We start from the raw sequence: 20,472 nt of genomic DNA on the forward strand, positions 1-20,472 counted from the left end.
AAGCAGAACAGCCTGCAGTGCTGCTCAAGAAACCAGTGATCGGGCAAAAGGGACAAACTGCCCCGAGGGATTAACAGACAGAAATGAGGCCAAGGAGAAACCTTGGTCAGAGCAGCCAGGGACCCCTTCCTATGCGGACAGCTGGAGGAAGAGAAATTTAACACGGATACGGGGGCTGCGGAAGGGTCGTGGAAAGCCCTGTTCTGCTGCTGGCTCGAGTGACAGGAGTTTGTGCCAGCTATGAGGCATTTCTATAACAGAAAGGAAAACACAGAACTAATGTTTTTTCCCTTCTTTGGACGGTAGGAATGTTTTAATTGAGAAACTTGTTTTAATTACATTAGGTGATATCACAGTCTATTTTACAAGTTCAGGGTAAGAGGATGTGTGGAGCAGTTACACAGAAATCCAGTGAAAGGATAAAAACCTACAACATGAGAAAAATGAAAAGGTTAACTTAATCCCTCAAAAATGAACCGCATTGGGAGTTTGGTGTGAGTGGAAACGGGAGATTATACCAGGATCCAGAGAAGTACAAAGGATGAGACTAACATATTTACAGTATTGGTTCTGCAGGACCATCGTTTGCCCATGTTCAGAGACAGCCTCTGTTCCCCAGTGCCTCACTGAGCAGATGGTCCTGTCTCTGAGGGTTTGGTCTGGTCTTGTCAGAGGAGAAAGCAAAATAATTGATGGGCAAAGGTCACAACCCACGTTGAGCTGGTCCCCAGGGTCACCGCCTACAGGAGTGTCTTCCACTGGATAGTCGGGGGGTTCTGCACCAAGAACTGTATGGAGGAAAACTAAAACAGCTCCAAAAAGCCCCGTCTCAAACGTAGAAAAGTCTCACTCTGGAAGTGCTTACGAGAAGGTCGTCATCATAGAATTTGGTTTCTATAATAACATTACCACTGTGGAAGGAAAGGAGGAGAAAGAAGAGGTATTAGAAGAGTGCATGAACGGTAGAAAACAACTGCTCCTCTCAATGCTCTCACAAGCCCAGGCTGCCATGCACCCCGCTACAACACGAACTTTGGTTTGGAGCTGTGTGCAGTGAGCACCGTGTCCTCATCCAGGGCTGAAGGCTCTCTCCACTGCTTTCCTACATGGAGCAGTTTCCCCATCCCTCCCCTGCCGTCCCCTTTCTGGGCTCAGTACCACGCAGGCTGCAGAGAGTGCTCACGAACAGCAAACTTCTGCTCACTTCTATTGCTAAAAATAAACTAGCAGGCCCAGCACCTTCAGACCCCTCTCACAGTGAATTGTGAAAACCGATGAGAGTTCTTTTTTTATTCCCCATCTCTGTCCTCTACTGCTGAGCAAGCTACTTCAACCAACTTCACATGTTATTTGCCTCAAGATGTGCTTAAATGCAAACGCACAAGCATATTTTATACAAACTGCAGTGGAAATGTAGATTTGGGTGTGACAAAAGCTCCAAGGGTTTAAGTTGCTGACCTGAAGATTTTGGTAGTCAAAGGTAAGAACTTTGGGGTCACTACAACACCTGGATATCTGAGCAGTGTGATCTGTCCATGTGTGAATAACCCGGCTCCTGAAAATCAAAGGAGCTGCAGCTCTTGGTATCTGTAACACTGGCAAAGCTAAGCCTGGCAAGAGCGTAAGGTTTTCCCTGTGGCATGGTCAATGCTTGAACTCAAACATCAGGGAACATCCTTGGTCTGATATTCAGTCATCCTGGGAATCCTTTGCGCAGAGTGACTTGGTTAGCACCAACTACCACATCTCCTTTCTCTCCTGCTATGGAAACACCGAAACAAACATGAGATCTTTGGGAATATCAGAAAGCGAGGGGCTCTCCAGGTCTTGGCAGCTGGAAAAGCTGATTTCTTTGGGCCACAAAAACATTTGGATTCCTTTGGGCTGGTGATTCTACTGAAAAGCCTCAAGAATGACTTTAGGACACCTCCATGAATAGGAGAGAGATCTGGGCTGCCCGTGACAAGTGACCAGACTCCAGGGAAAGAATGGGACATTGGAAGATGGGACACTGGAAAATCCTCAAGGTCACTAAAGAACTGAACTCTCAGAACTCCCAGTCCTGAAAATGCCTTCATTTCCCTGAGACGGTGAAAACCAACTTGTCACATGTCTTTATTTCTTTACTCTTGATTCCCAAATCTGGCTCCTTCTGTACTGACTGAAAGTCACCAGCTCTGGGAGCCAAGGACATGTGTAGCACCTACAAGGTTCTGCCAGGGAGCACTATTAGAACACTGATGCTTTCTTCTGAGTCCGCTCCCTCTTTGAAACGTGCTGTGAATAGAAATCAGTGACGATAGTTCCTATCCCGGTGCCTTCACTATGCGACTGGCTTTCCTCCAGACACGGAATGAGAGGGAAAACTCTGGAGAGGGAGGTCTTCCAGAGGACAGAGTGACCTTGCGGTGAGACCGGCTGCTCCCTGTCTGCCTCTTGTTGGCAGGAGGATTCCCATGCCCTTCTGCCTTTCCTGGCAGTGTGCTCCTCATGTGCTTGCCAGCACCCATCTAGCACTGCAGGGAGGGTGGCTTTTTGTCAGTGATTACAGCTTTCCAGGGGCCTCCCTCAAGCACCCTTTTCTGTCACCCCACCAAAGCTTCTGCCTTGCTGTCCACGCTCAGAGCAATACCCAGCGTGCGTTATTGTGACACAAGTCCTAGGGATCGCTGACCGACTCAGAAGTCAATGTGCAAAAAGCGGCCAGGACTAGATGTTTCTGAGGAAGGTGTGTGAATCCCCTTTACGGGTGACTGTTTCCTACCTGTTAAGGGTATTTTATCCCCAGATACAACTCCATATGACTAAATGCAGTTTATAATCCAATGTAAAAAAAAAAGGTTGGCACAATGGTACAGCACTGAAACAAACACTACAGCAGCTCCTGTGGGTGATACACTGCATGGAAAACAACCACCTTGGACAAGAGTCAACAATCAATAGCTGGATCTGAAAATGGCCCAAACTTTTTTTTTTTTCTTTTTGTCCTGGATGTAAGGGGTATTAAGCTGCAAAGCATTTTAAAATCCTTTCACGGTTCACCTTTCAAAAAAATTAAGCAACTCTAATAAAGGATCAGTTCCATTTTCTCCAAACTTTTATTGCTGTATTAATGCAAATTGGACCTATGGGAAAGAAGGTAATGAAGTTGGCTTAGTCCCTTTTATCTCTCAACAGCTAACAGTAGTGAGGGTGACTCAGAGTTGGTAGCAGCTCCTTCTCTTCCTTCCCACTGTGGCCCCCAAGGAAATGCCACACACTGCTTTGCTTTGCCTGCTCTCAGATTCTATAAGCCCAAAGCACTCACGTTAAAACGTTAGCTGGCATCATCTGTGATTCAGGTGCTGCCTCTATCAAGGACTGCCAAGTGTTTGTGGAGTTAGGGATCACAAAACCGAATTCAAAGAACCATTCTGCAAAGTAAAAAGAAAATCCAGAGGCATTTGAAAGAAGAAAAAACCCACAAACGGTCCTTTTGCTTTTCACCTGACAGGACGGGGAACTCCCTAAACTGTCCTGCTGTGCTGCCAACATTTTACATTTAAATTACTTTGTACAGCTTATGCTGCACTGAACTCTGCCCTGTTCTTAAAGCAGATACTCCCTTTCTAAAACAGCTGATGGTAATGATAAAGTCTGCCACTTCCTTAGCATTCAGTGGAAATTCCATCACACCTAACTGGGAACAGGGAAACCACACTCCCCCTCTTGCAGACATCCCCCGGGTCCAGTTGAGAATAAGTGTACAACTGGTTGCCTAAAAGACAAGGAGCTCAGTGTTTTATCTCCCCCTCCTCCATCCCAGATTAAGAGTAATACTGCAGTGACTGAGATCAGATGTGCGGCTATGGAGTCACACGGACAATACTTGGTGGCACTGCTGTCACCAAAGCAAACCAGAGGCTCCTTTGGTCCGGCCTCCAGTCTGGTGGTAGTCAGCACTAGGTGCTTCGGAGGAATATGCATGAATCCCCAGAACGGGTGACTCTGAAATAAACCTGTTTCCTTGCCTCAGGCAGCCTGCGGTGGATTTATGCCCTGAAGCATGATTACCCAGATTTTTTGCTTACATAACGAAGTGTTAATACACTTATGAAATGCTATCCCTAATACTGTGGCCCATTAGTCCTGACAAGACGAGTGCTTCAGTGCTACTCTGAAAAATTAAAATCTCCACGTTCAACCCATTTTAGTTTCTCTAATCCCCACTGTGCTGGGGGTCACTCCCTGCGCTGCAGCAGGACTGCACACAGAGCAGATGCGTACCTTCTAGACACTGCCCTTTGAAATAAACTTTCTGTTCCAGTCGGAATTTTTCCATTTGTTCTGCTGAGGAAAAGTTTAACTCCCGAGACACTGCTTTGCACTTCAGGATTTTTTTAGGAACTCGAGCTGTGAAACAGATAAAGAAGCATTATTTGGACACAATAAAACAAACTGAGCTGCTTCAGGTGCTATTATAATACACTTTGAAATAATGGTTAGTGCTAGTACAAGACCATAGTAGCAGGAGAAATGCAAACACAAAGGACTTTGTTTTCACGTTTGTAGGAGTGAAATCCAAGATGCAAACGGGTTAAGTACCTTGCCCAGAGCCAGGAATGAAACTTGTGACAGAACCAGGGCTACAACACTGATCTCTGACTCCTGGTTCTTAGCTGTTTATTACTAAATGACACAATTCTTGCAGTACAAATATGAGAAGCAACTTAAATCTTTACTTTATGAAGTGTGCTGAAGATCACAAGCAGCTGAAGGGCTGCTGAGTACACCAAGCCTGTTAGCCCTTCTCACTTCCCCTTCCCTTTCAGACTGTGCACCCCCAGCAAACCACAAACGGCTGTTTCTCAGCCCAGCAGCACTGTCTCAGCCATCTCACACAGCCCTGAAATCGGCTGTAAAAGTATACAAATGTTTGTTCCCCAAACATTGAGACCCACAGCGGCAGTAAGGTCAATACGAAACTAGGGCGTTGGAGAGAGTAATTTGGCAATCCAGGGTATGTGGGCTCTTGCAGTGTTGGTGAGACACCGACAGCATATGGCAAACTGTACCTAGTAGATATTTCATAGAGGTGAAGGAGTAAGAGAAGGGACAGTTTTGGAGCATTGATTAATATGCTGAAAGGTCCTAATCAGGAGGATACAGGGCAGGGAAGGGGGGAATCAATATACTAAAAATCTCTCAAGCTCGTCATACTTCAGTGGTGTGACTGTACATAATCCTTCCTGCGTATTAGAAAATGTTTCATGTAAATTTATTAGAAATAAAGAGGGGATAGAATACAGCTGGCATACAAACTGTTCCTAAATGGAAAACAGATCAAAACATCCATGAGCAGACAGCAGGCTGCTGTTTAATATAAGGAAGAGTCTACCAAGCCCTAGGCAAATCCATCTAACGTAGAACAGTTTAATGGAGTAGGACCTTGATATGAAACCAATCCAGAGAGCTGGAGGGTTAGGGAACATAAGCTACCGTCCTATCCCATGAAGAAGTATGCAGCCCACGGTTGTTAAATAAAAAAAAAAAAAAGGTAAAAAAGAAAGTTAAAAGTGTAAGGGAAGAGTTTTAAATGTAAAAGCTCTCTAATTATTTTTAGCCTTTTTTTTTTCAGCATAGAAATCTGTATTGCACCATCCTTTACTGCCCTCACAAGTACAGACTACAGCCTGTCGTGAATAAACACCTCTCTGCAGCTAAGTGTAAAATGACTGCTGCAATTTAGTAATTACACTTCTTTCATCCCCAAGACAGATTGCTGAGAATGTTTGCTTTAATATTGTAAAACTACAAAATAAAAGGTTATTTTTAATCAAAGTAGGACTGCATAGTCTTTAAACCCTTGATCTAAGAGATTTTAATTGATTTGTATACCATCAAACAGAAAATTTTAATTGAAATTATTTATTTTAAACTCATTTTGCTTTTGTACCTCTTTTTTTTTTCCATTAAAAAGATAAAAGAGAAAGAAGTTTGATTCTTATCAGTTAGGACCTTTTAAAAACATGCTGAAGTGCAGGTAAGCATAGACATTATCCCAAATTTAGTACTGCTTTTTCTTACTTGAGGATATACTGTACCTGCACATTTATTTAAGCACTTACACAGCTAACATACATTTAGTCAGATACTTAATTCTGATTAGTTTAGAAAGTGATGAATGACACATTTCTTATTTACTAAGCAAGTCATTTTGAATCCAACTGCATTTAGTTAGAAACTCAAATTCAATTAAAGGATCTGTATCATTAAGTTTTCATATAGTTTAATAAAACTACCTTTAATATTTGGGAGATGTAAGAAAGAAAGCTATCTTAGCCAAACTTATTTTATATTTCAAACTACATCTTTTCTTAGACAATGAAAGGATTATTTGTATTTCCTGAATGAAAGCTGGCTGTGGTGACTGGGAACAACACTGGGGATTCTACAGGTGCTAGACCTCAGCAGCTTACTCCAAGATTTGCTTCTCTATTGGAAGAAAACAAACTTTAGGAATTTGCATCTCCCAGATTGCCTCCCTGTTTTGCATGCACTGTCACTGAACTGAGCTGACTGCGTACATGGAAAAGCTCCTGCTGTCAAAAGCTGGTTTAGATGGTTAATTCCAGTTTCAGGTGCTCAGGTAGTGGTTTTCACTACTTTCAGCAGTTGAATATTAAGACTTTGGCAGCAATCCAGTACCACAGTGGATACCACATTGTTTTTTTAATCTAAGTGGTGATAGTGAGTTTAGGTAGTAATACAGTATCATGATTTGAAACTTAAGAGATCACTTTTTAAAGAAACCTGTACTTAAATCAAAGAGAAGTCCTGTTTAAAAAGCAAAGAGAAGTCCTGTTTAAAGGAAATACATTTTATTTACTCTGCTATATATTCAATTCTTTGTTTGCGATGTCTGGACTGCGATTTGGCCTGAATGGCCACAGAACACACACGCTCAAGTACTATGTAATGACTTTGAGACACCACACATGGCCTTCATTTTAAAACAATTATTCTGACTGTTTGCCCTCACCGTTTCTGCTGCAGGACTGTACCAGAACAGCATTTCCCCACACCTTATTTTAATTCATAGATTATCCACCTTTCTTGGACACCTCTTCCCTTTCTTAGCCTATTTCTTGAGAATAATTATGCATCTCAGCCTTCTTTCCCTGGTAACGCACACAAGAACTTTTTTTTTCCTCTCTTCTCCTAAAGAAAACCATCCTCTCATCTGCAATCTTTTCAGTGGCTTCTCCTAATAGCTCTTCTCTGCACCTGTCCCAGTTTGCAGTTATCCATCTCCTAGATGGATGAATGAACTGCACACCAGATAAGGTCTTAACAATTTCTTGTACAATGGGCATTAATCTCATGCCAGAGTATGTTTTAATTAATTCCCCAAGCTCCTCTGATGGAGGTGAGGGTTCCTGTTTTATACGTGAGGAAAATCTGAGACACAGTGAGGTGATACGATTCGCCAAAGTGGGGAATGTCAGGAGGGAAATGGGGCAACACAACAACCCTCCTGAGACACAGCTCCAGCTGTCCTCCCTGCCCCACAGCACACCCTTCTGCAGCTTGCATTGAAGCAGGCAGTGCAGCAGTCTGTTGGGATGAGTGAAGAGGATGCAAAGACTAGCCATGCATCCAATAAGAAGCTTTTCCAAAAGAAAATCTGTGAAAATTTGGAATATTTTTAGCTGATTTTCTTCTGCTTTCTAAAGCCTGATTCCTCATGATTCCTAAGTCTCCTATCACACAGTTATTTCAAGAAGGCAAAGCACCACTAACCTGTAGTTTAAGAAACTTAGTATTGAACAAATGAATTATCACATTTCTTTTGAAAGTGTTATTTCAATTGCTTTCCTACAGTTGTATATGAAGGGGCTGGAATGTTTTTCTTTGATACAGGTATCTTGTAGAATGGGCATCAGTAAATATCTGTTAAGGCCTATGGGCCTGCTTGCTGTTAGTACTGGTATGAGAATGGGAGTGCAGGTTAGCAAGGCCAAAGGAGACACAGCTTGGAAAATGCTCTTAATAATCACTGAGTCACAGCTTTGATGTCCTCTAGCTCTGACCTGCATCCTTTGTTCCTGGCATCAGGACCCTCTTCAGCTGAGACAACTTACTATTGGCCCTGTTAATGAACTCTTGTCATACGGCAGATAAATGTTGACTGGGGACCAAATGAGGAGAAGGCAACTTGTTTCTCTCGTGCCTTAAGCTGGCTTTGAACCCAGATATATCACTGGAAGACTACTGGACTCACAGTGTTTTGCCACAGATCTTCTGTATGCTCTATGGGCAGAGGAGGATCTTTATGCACTGGTTGCCTCCTTCAGACACAACAGATTTTCCATTTTGTGGGAGAAGTAAGTCCTAGTAGTGACAGGCAGAACTCAGTCCTTGATGTTTAACCAAAAATATATCAATGTCACCAGCATAATTAAATTATCAAGTTCATTCCACTTACTGGAGATCAGCTATAGTACTCACATAATAGAAAAGCCTTCAAAATTAATTCAGTGAGAGCCAAAGCAAAGCTCTTGGCAAGGGACATTACATATCACAGTGCTCTGTCACAAATGGGGAAGAGTAAGGGACAGTGAAGTCCTCTGCTCTTCAGCGAGGAATGAAGTGGAAGGGCAAGAGGCTTTCCTTGCAATAGTAGAGGGACAGGGGAGCAAAGCAAATGTGCCATGTATGCCATTTTAAAGCAGAGATCAAATTTAGTGCAGGAGAATATTAGGACAGTTGTGGCCAGGCAAGGTAATAACTGTGTATGCTTCTTCCCCTCCCGTTCTCCATTTGACCTCTACCCTCACAAAACCCTCTTGTTACACTGAGAAAAGTCAGTATATTTTTATACTTTTCACCTTGGAACCAACACTCAACGTAGCAAAGGTCAGCCACTCATTCCTTACCCAGCTGAGCTCCCTGCTTGGCATTCTTTAATTTGTCCCCTTTGCCAGCCACTGATCCACTCCCACCCTTCTCCCTGTGTCCCCAGGTTATTGTGCTGGAAGCCTCTGAAGGTGTGAAGTCACAGCAAGGACATCTGTCCTTCAAAGTAAGGATATGCTCGCAACCCCGGTGACCTAGCCATGCAGCACCACCCAGCCCCGGGATGCACAATACGGCCACACAGTACCTTCATGCTCCACTCCAGGTACAGACAGATCTTCTGTTCCTTGCCAGAGGATTTTCCCTGTTTCTGCATCTCGAAGGTTCATCCAATTTCTGATTGGGAAGAAATTAAGGAAAACAAGCTACCTACATCCCTTAGAGCTGCGCCTAGTGTTCTTTGCTAAGCCCTGAAATAGGCTACTCCAGCTAAGTTTCAATCATGTTTTCTGATTCTCTGGAGGCCAAGGAAAAGAGACGCTTTTTCCCAGAAGATAAATGAACAAACCAACCCTTGACCAGAATGAATGCAACAAGAGTTGTATAGTTACAGATTTAGTTTTTACCTTAGACTGAAGCTTGTTAACCTCATTTATCATTTCCCATTGCTTCTAAAGGATAAAGGCAATGTCACTGTGCTGCAGGGGAGCACAAACATTGCTACCAATAACAGATAATTCTACACAAACAATTGCTGTTCTCCAGCATTTGAAAAATGCTAGAAAAAGAAGTGCTTCCTATACAACATTAAAAAAGAATAACACCCGATGGAGTTTGTTTTCCTAGTTTACAAAATATTAATATCAAGGGTTGTTCTGTTGCTGTTGACCTGGTAACTGCCACTCATGGGAATTCTTCAGCTGCTGAGCGCTAGGCAAAGAGAGATCCTCTCTTTCCGCTCTCAGCAGGTGAGGCTGTGCCAGCTTTCAAAAAGCCCAGCTCAGTGAATTAGTTATTAAAGTTCTAGGGAAGTGTGAAATGCTCATGTTTTCAAAGGGACAATTAATGAACTTAGACACACCTCTGAAAAACCTCTCCCATAACTCAGACACCGAGACATCAGAACAAGGAGCCTGCACACCTGCCCCATGCCATTTGGACAGGGATACAGCCGTCAGTGCGCCCAAGGCTCCGCAGCAGCCTCCTGCTCCACAGCTCATCAGAGCGGCTCTGAGGGGTCACTGGTGTAAATGTAAGCAGCCTGAACAGAGCAGGATCTGTGAGAGAAGGCCACGTAAACCAATGCCTTCCCAGGTGTTTCTTTTTGCTGGTTTATGGCACTGTACCTTTCGTACTCAATACTTCCCAGACAAGAGACTGGAAACTATCCGGGAGAAGAGGAGAGACCAGCTGCTCAAGGAACTGCCTGGAAAGGTAGAGAAACAGAAGGGGGACGATATGGACCCTGATGTAGGTATAAATAGGAGCTGTCAGAGATACGCATATTGAACTCATCCTCTAACACACAGTTTCCAGGCAGACTCACACAAACTTGTCACATTGATCAAATTTTTCCAGAGCTCCAGGGAAGAAACAGATGCTTCAGCAAATTTTGCATTACAGGGTAACATTTGTTTTAAAATTATGTGCGTGGGGGAGGGAAGGGAAGATGGCTACTTCAGCGCAGATGTGAGGAGCCTTTCCCTTCCTAAAGGATGGCCAGACTTTCCATGTCCCACTGAAAGGGCAAGGGAGAGAAGAAAGGTGGTAATGTGTACACAGGGCCCATTTACACAGGCATGGCCTTACAGCTTCCAAAATTTAGCAACAACTTGGACTATGGGAAGTGGGAGCGTAGGTCAGCCTGCTCATTTCCTCCGAGACTTGTTCTAAAACACACAATATCTACCACTTGTTCTGGGATTAAGGCAAAAGTGAAAGCGGGAGAAAATGGAAAGCATCATCCTCAGAGAGCCCCACAGGCCACCTCCATATCCTGGCAGAAAGCTGGAAAGTGGAGATCTCTCCCCAGCTAGCAAACCAAAGGAGGTGGGGACTGTAGCAGCAGCATGGCAAGAAGAACCTGCAGCAGGGCTGGGCACTTCATGTGTTGCTGGCAGGAAAACTCAAAGTCTCCAGCCAACACAATCCACAGGATGGAACTGCCCCAACAGTAATTTAAAATGTCAAAAAAATTCCACCATTTTTAGATACATCTTCCCACAGACAAACATACAAACCAGCCAGGGTGAAGCTATTTGCATGGAAAGCAGTGTGCAATCTATCAAATGTCATGTACGAGGGAAAAGTAACAAATGAGACAATCTGAGCATCTCACTGACAAATTCATTTTTCTTCACAACACCTTGCGATGCAAACACTCTTGACTATTAGCTGTACAGTAATTCAGGGCACTTCATTATAAAAAACCCGTATTACCTTTAAAAATGATCCCCTTCAGAACTATTTACTTGCTATTTGTTCACTGTCAGTATCAGTGGGAGTTACGAGCTCACAGGTCTGGCTGCATAGTGCCAAACTGAGCAGTACAGTAGTTCCTCTGAGCTGGAAATGAAACACTAACCACAACAGCAAACCCGGCGCTGATCCAGCCTCCCAAGTGCTATACCAGTACTCTAACTAATGCACTGTCTGCCTCTTTCCTTGCCATGCCTTGCCTTGCCTTATCTTCCTGTCCTTCTTCCCTTATCAATTTTTAGAACACTCTGAAATCACATCTGCCATTTTCCAAAGTATTACATTAGATGTGACCTTCAAAGAGTACACATAGCCTCACAGCTTAATTATTATCCCTACCTGAACTACGTTGTTATAGAGTGATAGTGACCTACTGTTTCTGGTGAGAGAAAACACTACTGTAGACTACTGAGCTCTGTGGCTTCTCCCTGTAAGGATTTATCTCTCAATACAGTCCAAGAGAGATGACGCGAGTTACATTGCCATGCTGATATGTTACATTTGGGGTGTTAGACTTCTATAAAGTGCTATCAGACTTCATTCTGTATTGATGATCCACTGTAAAAGTAAATCCATGCAGGACAGCCTGTCCCATGTGTATTCTACTGTCAAATTAAAGATGAATAAATAAAAAGCTCAAGACTATATCCCTCCTGGTGAGAGCATGCAGGTCAGTAATTCATGCCACAGATCCTAGAAAATATCTTGTCTTTAAACAATCTGGACACTGCTAACCCATGTAAATTCCATATCAAATGAATAAAGGTTTAAAGTGTCAGTGTAGCCAAAGGCCTTCTGGCCTAGACAGATGCATGTGCAGGTTTAGGGCATGATTTTCCAGCTTCTGCAAATAAAAAAAAAATAAATCAACCTGCTATTTGGAGTGTATACACAGATTTAAAATATGTGGATCGAGACATATTTGCAGGGATCAGAATACTCTAACCAGTTCACAATTTTTTTTTCCCAGTAACTAAGCATTATTAAAAAGAAGAACAAATCATAAAATCTTAAAAGTGCACACACACACAATCCCTTCCATTGGAAAAAATATTTAATGATCAAGAGATTAATTCTTTTAAAATAATAAAAGTTTAAAAAGAAATATACATCTGAATAATATTCCTAAGTAAAAATTGAGATAATTTATAAAACTCAACTGTAATGAAATAAAAAAAAAAAGGCAAAACCCACCACAAGTGATTTTTTGGCAAGGCAATACCTGACAAAGCAGCAGCTGTACTGCTTACCTAGTTAGCAGCTTATCACACTATTTCTGTCATCTTGGATAGAAAGGTTGGTACTAGGACATACCCCAGAGTGAAGAAAATGGAGATCTTGAACCAAACCCACACACACTGTTATCTTCTAATGTGTTTAATTGGTTTAAGATTCTTCCATCCCAGCATGAGAGATATTGTTACTAAAAATAAAAAGTGCTCTGTCTTCCAAGCAGCAGTGGAGACCTGCAGGCAGGATGAAGAGGGCATTTTAAGTATTATTGAAAAGGAGAAAGTAAATTAATATAGGTTTAACACAATTACTCTTTTCGAAAAGGCTCATGTCAAGCCAGGGGTAGCTAAGGAGAGTGAGTAGAGCGCCAGGCAGTTACAGCTGTCCGAGGTTAATGTATATGAAAAAAAAGGAAGAACAATAGTATATTCCTAATTCAGCTTCTCATTCTAAAATCACAAGAACACTCCTACACCATTAAATTTTCATTCTCCTGGATTTTGGTGGGTTTTTTTTCTTTTTTTGTAGGAAACAATGTCTGATTTAAAACTCCATAGATCAAATACCTTTCAATCCCGAAGGCAAGGAAGGATTAGGTAGAACAGCAGAAGGAAGGGTGTACTGTTGATCTATTTATATTCCACCACCTATTGGGTCAGCAAAGTCTTACATAAAAGCTTTGTAGTAGCTGGAATTTGACTTGCTTTATATACATGACATGAATTAGCTTCCTCACAGAACTACTTTGCTTAGCTTGATGAAGGGAAATGGTTTCTGCATTTCTAAATTCAACTTCTGTTGTCTTGAACACCTCTGATCTCACAACAGAAATTCTTTATTTTTTATATCTGTCATAGACATCACTTTGTTCAAACAAATCCAAATATACATACTTATCTTTAAGTGCTTTAGCATTGCAAAAGATTCCCATGTATTACCACACTGGTAATTAAGAATAACCTTGAAGGAAGAAAATGAGTACAAACAAAATTAATCATTAAGGTACTATGGAGTTAAAGAAGTTCTTCCCCAGTCTCCCTGACTATTATTTGAATGTTGTAATGTTTAGCACTGTTTGCAGCAAACAGTAGGTGCCATTCCTTCCATTAAAATGGTCCATTTTTCATTTTAATCCTTGCTGCCTACACAATTCTAAAACCTTAGGAACTGCTGCACTCTTATCTTTCATAATAAAAGCAAGCCTAATGTTCATAACCACTCCTGGAAGGGAAGGGAAGGTCTTTCATCATCTTTGCCAGCTTTTTTTTTTTTTTCTGTACATGAGATGCAACATTAAGAACAGTTCAGTACATGCCAGATGCAAATAGGATCTTAACAAGAATTGTCCTGTGGGATAAACGACAGAGAGAAGGTGAAGCTGAAAGCCCTGAACGATTCAGACTTACACCTCTGTTGCAGACCCAGAGAAGCCTCTGATCTGGACTGCTCAGCTTTTACTCCTGCTTTTACACTGCCTGTTGTGAAAAGCAGGCACAACCAGGCACTCATGACATGGGCGAGCACGTTACTTTAAAGCATGTTACAGGTAAGTAAACATGAACCTTTAGGGATTATATTTTCATCAGACGTGTTTTCCCAGAAGAATAGTTGCATCTCAGTTATTTCAATCCAGTCTAAGGAGTAAGGACCAAAATAAGTTATACAAAATAACTGCCAAACTACAGGACTACGAAGCAGACCACCCGAGCGGCCTTATGCTTCTACTCCACTCACACTGTTTGTCCTCTAATCTTTCCAATCTCTAATCTCACTTTTCATTACAACTCCCAAATCCCTCTTCCACAGAATTCTTAATCATATGCTTAAATTTAAGCATATGCACAGACATTCTGCTGAATCAAGTCCTTGAGTTCACGCTCAAGAGAAATGCTGCTGTCTTTGGTGTTTAATAAACCGCCAGTACACATGTTGGCAGTGTGTTAAGAGAGAACGAGCCCTTCCTCCTAGCCTAAGGCTGATATTTGGTGCAAAATCACATCTGAAGGAACTGAATGAGCATCCATCCATTCTGTCTAGTAACAGATGTAGCGAAACGAACACACAAACTGGAAGCCACTCCTCAAGCATTACTGGAGCCTTTGGGTATAACACTGTCACCTTCTGCTTTCGGAGAGCAGCACACTCTCTTGGGTTCCAGATTAGTCAGAAAGCATGCTGTCACAGCTCTTACAGGAGCAGGTTTTTTAAAAAAACTCTGCTATTATAAACCAACTTTCCTGGAGGGACGCACAAGATATGGGTTACTGTGCTTCTCCAAATGACAAGAGGTGCTGGGGACTGGAAAGGTGCTCCATTAAATCCTCAACTGGAAGAAAGCCAATTATCCCTTCAAAGCACTCCTGATGCTACTGTACGCGCTGTAAAAGAGCCTGCTTTTAAAGCTTCCTGCACAGAACAAATTGCTGTGCAAGAGAAGCCAGGAAGATCCACAAATTAATGTGAACCACATGACAAAATGCAGCAAAAATCCTCAGCAACCAACAAAGTAATTTCACAGCAAATTATGTAATCAGAGGGATATATTTAACAGCTATAGCATCACAGTAAAAAAATCAACACAATATCATATACTTGCACACTTGGTACTTCCCACCTAACATCTTTGTTTGCAGATGTTGTCTACATGGATGCCTAACACCACAACAAATTGTCATGTAACACCCATCAGACAGTCCTGGATTAAGCTGCTCTTGGCCCATACTTGGAAAGACAGTCACACATGTTACTGAACACCATGTCAACGTTACCTTAATTGTAATAGAAAATGATGCTGATAGGGCAGAAGTTATAATATTGCTAAATTCTATTAAGTAGACCTCAGATCATTTCTGCTATGCACTAAGGTTGGTCCTGTTAGTAAGCTACAGTGTTCATTGCTGTGCCACATTTTCACTGCACCTTAGGTAACCATTTTGAAGATGAGCTATGCTCCCACCATGAAATATTTCCTCCTTGAACCTCCGAACATGTATTATCTTAGCAGGGCTCACGATGAGGCCCACTGCAAAAGTCTACAACAAAAATGTAGCAGAGGTCAATTCACAGTTAGATGAGCTGCAAAGAGATGCTAATCAAACTAGAGAAATACAGAAGCCGTTTAACTTGGCATACTTTGGAAATGCAGTAAAACCAAGTCCAACATTTGCTAATAAAAATTTTATGCAGACTATCCAATTTAACATCTGTGCCTTTCAAACAGTTTAGGTTGAATAATACAATTATTATTCACTATTTTCATCAAAATGGACAATTAACATACACCTCTACTCCATAGCATCCTAGTGACGTCACGTAGCAGAATAAGGCAGAGTTTGCTTTCAGTTCGCTTACATTTAGCTTTCACTTGTCGATTTACTGTCTGAAAATATTCAGAATGAAATCTTTCCAAATCTTAAATATTTAAATCAAAATTGGTGACACCTGTAGTAGGCTTAACCAAAGCAGGTGCTTGTACAAAAGTGATGGAGATGGAGAGCTCCTAGATTCTGGAACCCGAAGTGTCCAGCATGGACAGGCAGGGTGGGAGAATGGGTTTTGTTTCTTCAGTAATACACAGCAACATTGCAATCTAAGCCAGGCTTCCATTTCACTGACTTTTCCTCTCTTCCTCAAACCAAAGGCGCAAGAAACAAATGGACGTACATTTTGAAGGAGTTACAGACCTACTGAGATGAAGCTAAGCGTCATCAGGAGGGAAAAAAAGTAAAAAAAAAGAAAAAATTACAGTGGTTTGCAAACAGCTGAACTAGGGACAGATGTAGACACTGTTGTTTCAAGATTTGCCTCTCTGTCTAGAGGAGTTTAGTCGTGTAGAAGCTTAACTCTCTTACAAATTCCAGCAATTTTTGTCACTGCTGAGCAACAGGAATCAATTTAGGCATTTGTGAGCAACCTTTGATTTCTTCAGACAAAAGCATGTGACATTCTCCAGCAGCTCCTGCCTGCAGCAGATGAGAAGACTGCCTTGTTACCTTGACATACCAGCAAAGGCCATATAGACAATGCTTCCGGAGCACGTGCTAGACACTTCTCTAGGAACTAAGCTCAACTTAAAAAGACTAACCACTTCTAAGCTCCAAAATAAAATACCTAAGATTTGGATCCCTAGCAACAAAAGTTAAAGCAAAAAAACAAAATACACTGGTGGTACATAGAACACAATGTTGTTTAAAGTGGGAATAAACTCCAGGACCTTAAAGAGCACTTAGTTCCAACCCCCCTGCCCTGGGCAGGGACCCTTCCACAAGATCAGGCTGCTCAAAGCCCCATCCAACCCCGGCCTTGAACACTGCCAGGGAGAGGGCAGCCACAGCTTCTCCGGGCAACCTGTTCCAGTGCCTGCTCACACTCATAGTGAAGAAATTGCCAGCATATGGGGCAGGTTCTCCTGTCAGAGGGAGCAAGCTGCTTTCTATGCCAGATCTGTGGAAGTGCTTTGTTTCCTACTATTAGAAATGTGGTTTGTTTCCTCTAGAAAAATATTAAAATCGTTCCTAGAACCAGATAACAGCTCTAAAAGGAAAGCAAGTTGAAGCAATGTAGTGGTTTTATGCTGCTTTCTGCTGCCTATGATTTTTAGGCTTTTCTTTGGCTTTTCTGAATAGGCTTGACAGAATCCTTTTTAACAGTGCCTCAGCAGGAAAAACAACATGCTATCACATCTGGAGATTGCTTTACATCCTAGGTAGTAAAGCAAATCAATAACTTAGAAAAACTCATCATTGCTTGCAGGACTATCTCAGAAGCATGAACTGCACATAGAAAATTATTTTCTCTTTTCCAGCGCAATAACACTCAACTCCTCCCAATCTTCCCTGCATTTTAAATGGCTCTCAAAAATTAGCATGTTAGAAAAGCTGGAGCTCATGCTAAGAACTCTTTGAATATTAACATAATTAATGTCATCAGTAACACTCTGAGTTTGCAGAAACAGCAGGTGATTCAATGGGAATGATGTATTTATCTGAGAAAAGAATGCGACCTTTAAAATCCACAGGGCTTTATCAGAATGCAATTTTAAATTGGTTGCTTATAGCTCAGTGGAAAGAACAAAACTGAATGTAACTAAGGAGAAAGCTAATATAGACACCACATACACAAGGGAAAATAAAAATACAACTGAAACATAAAACATTGGGACCTCCTTACAGAAAATGCCCCAGTATATTGAAAGGTGAAGCAGCTCACAGGACAACTTGAGAAGCTGCTCCAAGAACGCTATGACAAGGGAGATGCAATGAAAAGAAGAACGTTCCTGCAACTAAAATCTGTCTGGATAGAGATTTTTTAATGCAGGATACTTAAAATTAAGTTATATGCTTTAAACCTCAAAACAATTTGAAATGAAAAAATGTGTGATTCAGTTAGCTCACTTTTTAATTTTAGCACATCAAACAATTTTCCTTTCTGCAAGTGAACACTGAAAGTGATTCAGCAATTGCAACAACTTATTTCGTCTTAACTACTTCAGAACATTCCATCATTTCAACACAGGTGAAGTACCTTGATAATATTTCAAGGTTCTCAGCAAAAAGTGAACTAGAGGGAGTTTCATGGAAATAATCTATCAGGGGTTCTCGTGAGTAACTTCATTTTCATAGCTGAGGTTGTAACCAGGAGCTCCCAGAGGAATTCAGCTCCCTGTAATAATTATGGCCTATTGTTCTTTACAGAGTTGAAACGCAAGATGTCACAACAGTTACACAACAAAAATAGCTTTAATGGAAGGAGCTATTTTGAACATTGACATGCCTCTTTATTTTATACCCTTATTAAATTGTTTTAAACTATGCGTTATAGTAGCTTGTTTATAAAAGAAAGCTTGGCTTGATTTCACGTCATTTTTGCAACACTGTAGGAGTGGATTTTTTTGACATGTCTAAAAGGATCTTCACACTTCCCCATACTGACAGGGCACAGACCTGAGCAGAGGAACAAAGATTTCTTTGACCAAATTTTTAAATGGGATAAACATGGCTGCTTAGTTAGTGTTTTCATATAGTTTCAGTTGAATGACCTGTAGCCTTGTGTGAAGTGTGGAAAAAAAAAACCCTAAAAGGCTTTCAAAAGGCAGTTTTATATAGCACTGTTTGTGGCCAGTTGATGCCTTTGTTCCTTGAAGGCCTCTGCAATAATTTCTCTATTGAGCGAAGTGATGTTTATTGAAAATGGCACAGCTGAGCCTCAGCAGGTTCCCCTGCTGCTTGGTTTATCTGTCCTCTGAACTCCAAGCAACATCTCGGTCTGAAAGTGTCCCCCTGGTAAAATAAGCAACAGATCACACAAAAGGCTAGATGACTTCCAACTGTCAGTGCTTATGTTGTTACTATGTGCTTTTTCCCCCATTAATGTTTAATTTCTTTTTTCTCTCCTTCACGTCTCTCCCTGCAGAGCTCTCTAGCACAGCAACCTATTGAGCTCCAAAAATTGCTTTCGATAATCCATAGATTTATCAGATTCATGTATTTTGGAAGAATATGTAATTTACTGGAGGTATTAATATATCATGTACTTGTACAAACAGACCTGCAGATTGAAAACTGATAGGAGATGGGCGTTGGCACAAACTTACTCACTGTGCTGCCAGTTTGCACAGCTTCACGCTGCCACTATCCCCTACCTTAGGCTACTCCAGACCAGAGATGAATCCTGTAATTTAACTAGAAAGGCAGGATGTCCCACTAAAGAAGCAATGTAATACAGCTCAGAGACTAAGAACTTAAACAATTCCTGGTACTACACTGTGCTTCAAAGACTTCAAATAATGTTCTCAAATTAGCTTTTTGATAACTGCATATTGCTGAGACTGGGAAAAAAAAAAGCACATGAAGACTTGCCCACAGCCACACAATGAATCAGTAAGAGAAGAGGAGAGAGGTCTCAGAAGGTGTTTGGCTTCAGTCTTATGCTTCAATAGACAATACTGCCTCTCTTCAGACAGCCAGGGACTGTGCTCTCTGGCTAACGGAAACTCTTACTCTAACTCGGAGTAACCGTGCAGCAGCACGGATTGCTGCGGTCATGCTATGGAGCGGGTGCCAGTGGTTCCCTTCACTCCATGTTTTTCCTGCTTTTGGTGGTTTCTCATTCACCCTAACTAAAAAGCAGGCTGGTTCTGAATCACTGCCAAGCATTACTAATGGAAGTGAGGGGCAGGAAGGAAATAAAGATGACTGGTTGCAGAATTAGAAGTACTTTTTAGTATCTAAAATGGCATATTAAAGTAGGACAAAATATAGATGTATTAGCTCTGACAACAGAAGCAAAATGCTTCTAGCTAGACAAATGAGTAAACCTCTGAAACTTACCAATAATAACCTTGTTCATTAAGGGAACTTAAAAACACCAGAAATGTAAAATAGGAGAGACAAGTGAAAGTACCGCATTTGTTCCTTTCTTGTTTCATTTTAATTCAGAGGTCTCATGAAAATGCTTAATTTCTGTTTCTTGTTCCTTTTCAACTATGGACACTCAAGTATATTTTGAGCTCCAAGTGCTTCAACAAAGTCCATATATGGGTCATTCATACTTAATATCACAGGTTGTTTCTTTGTTCATTAAGTCAAACAGTCAGCTAAGTGAAAAGATCTCCCCCAGTCTAAAAAACAGAGATGCCCGTGATATGTGGTTTCTAACATTCTTTTGAATACAAGGCTTCCTTCCACAACATTTCATTGGGTATAAAAGGGAGCCTAATGAATGACTGAAAACACAGCACTTTTTCATGTATTCAAATTGCCCTCAAAAGTGGCAGCTCCGGGAACTGTAGCAATAATTTTGCAAAACATAGTCAGCAGTTAATCTGAAAGGACAAAGTCTTAGGACAAATGCTATGGCTGTTCATAGCTGGCAGGGAAAGGCTGACACTATTTGGTACAAAATGACCATCCATTTTGTACAGAA

General features: G+C 41.5%; 1 protein-coding gene across 1 annotated transcript in view; it reads right to left on the reverse strand.

The window, feature by feature from the left end:
- Positions 1-277: 277 nt before the first annotated feature.
- The window catches only part of PDE6D (phosphodiesterase 6D), a 39,086-nt gene continuing 18,891 nt past the window's right edge, over positions 278-20,472 (reverse strand). The window contains exons 2-5 of the mRNA XM_086754610.1: positions 9,146-9,234; positions 4,267-4,392; positions 3,308-3,413; positions 278-911 (exon numbers count right to left, since the gene is read on the reverse strand). Coding sequence (XP_086610736.1) covers positions 830-911; positions 3,308-3,413; positions 4,267-4,392; positions 9,146-9,234 — 403 coding nt within the window. The 3' untranslated portion in view covers positions 278-829. The remainder of the gene's footprint in view (positions 912-3,307; positions 3,414-4,266; positions 4,393-9,145; positions 9,235-20,472) is intronic.

Source organism: Chlamydotis macqueenii, chromosome 9 (genome assembly GCF_036417535.1).
Source record: "Chlamydotis macqueenii isolate bChlMac1 chromosome 9, bChlMac1.mat, whole genome shotgun sequence".
In the NCBI taxonomy this organism is placed as follows: Eukaryota; Metazoa; Chordata; class Aves; order Otidiformes; family Otididae; genus Chlamydotis; species Chlamydotis macqueenii.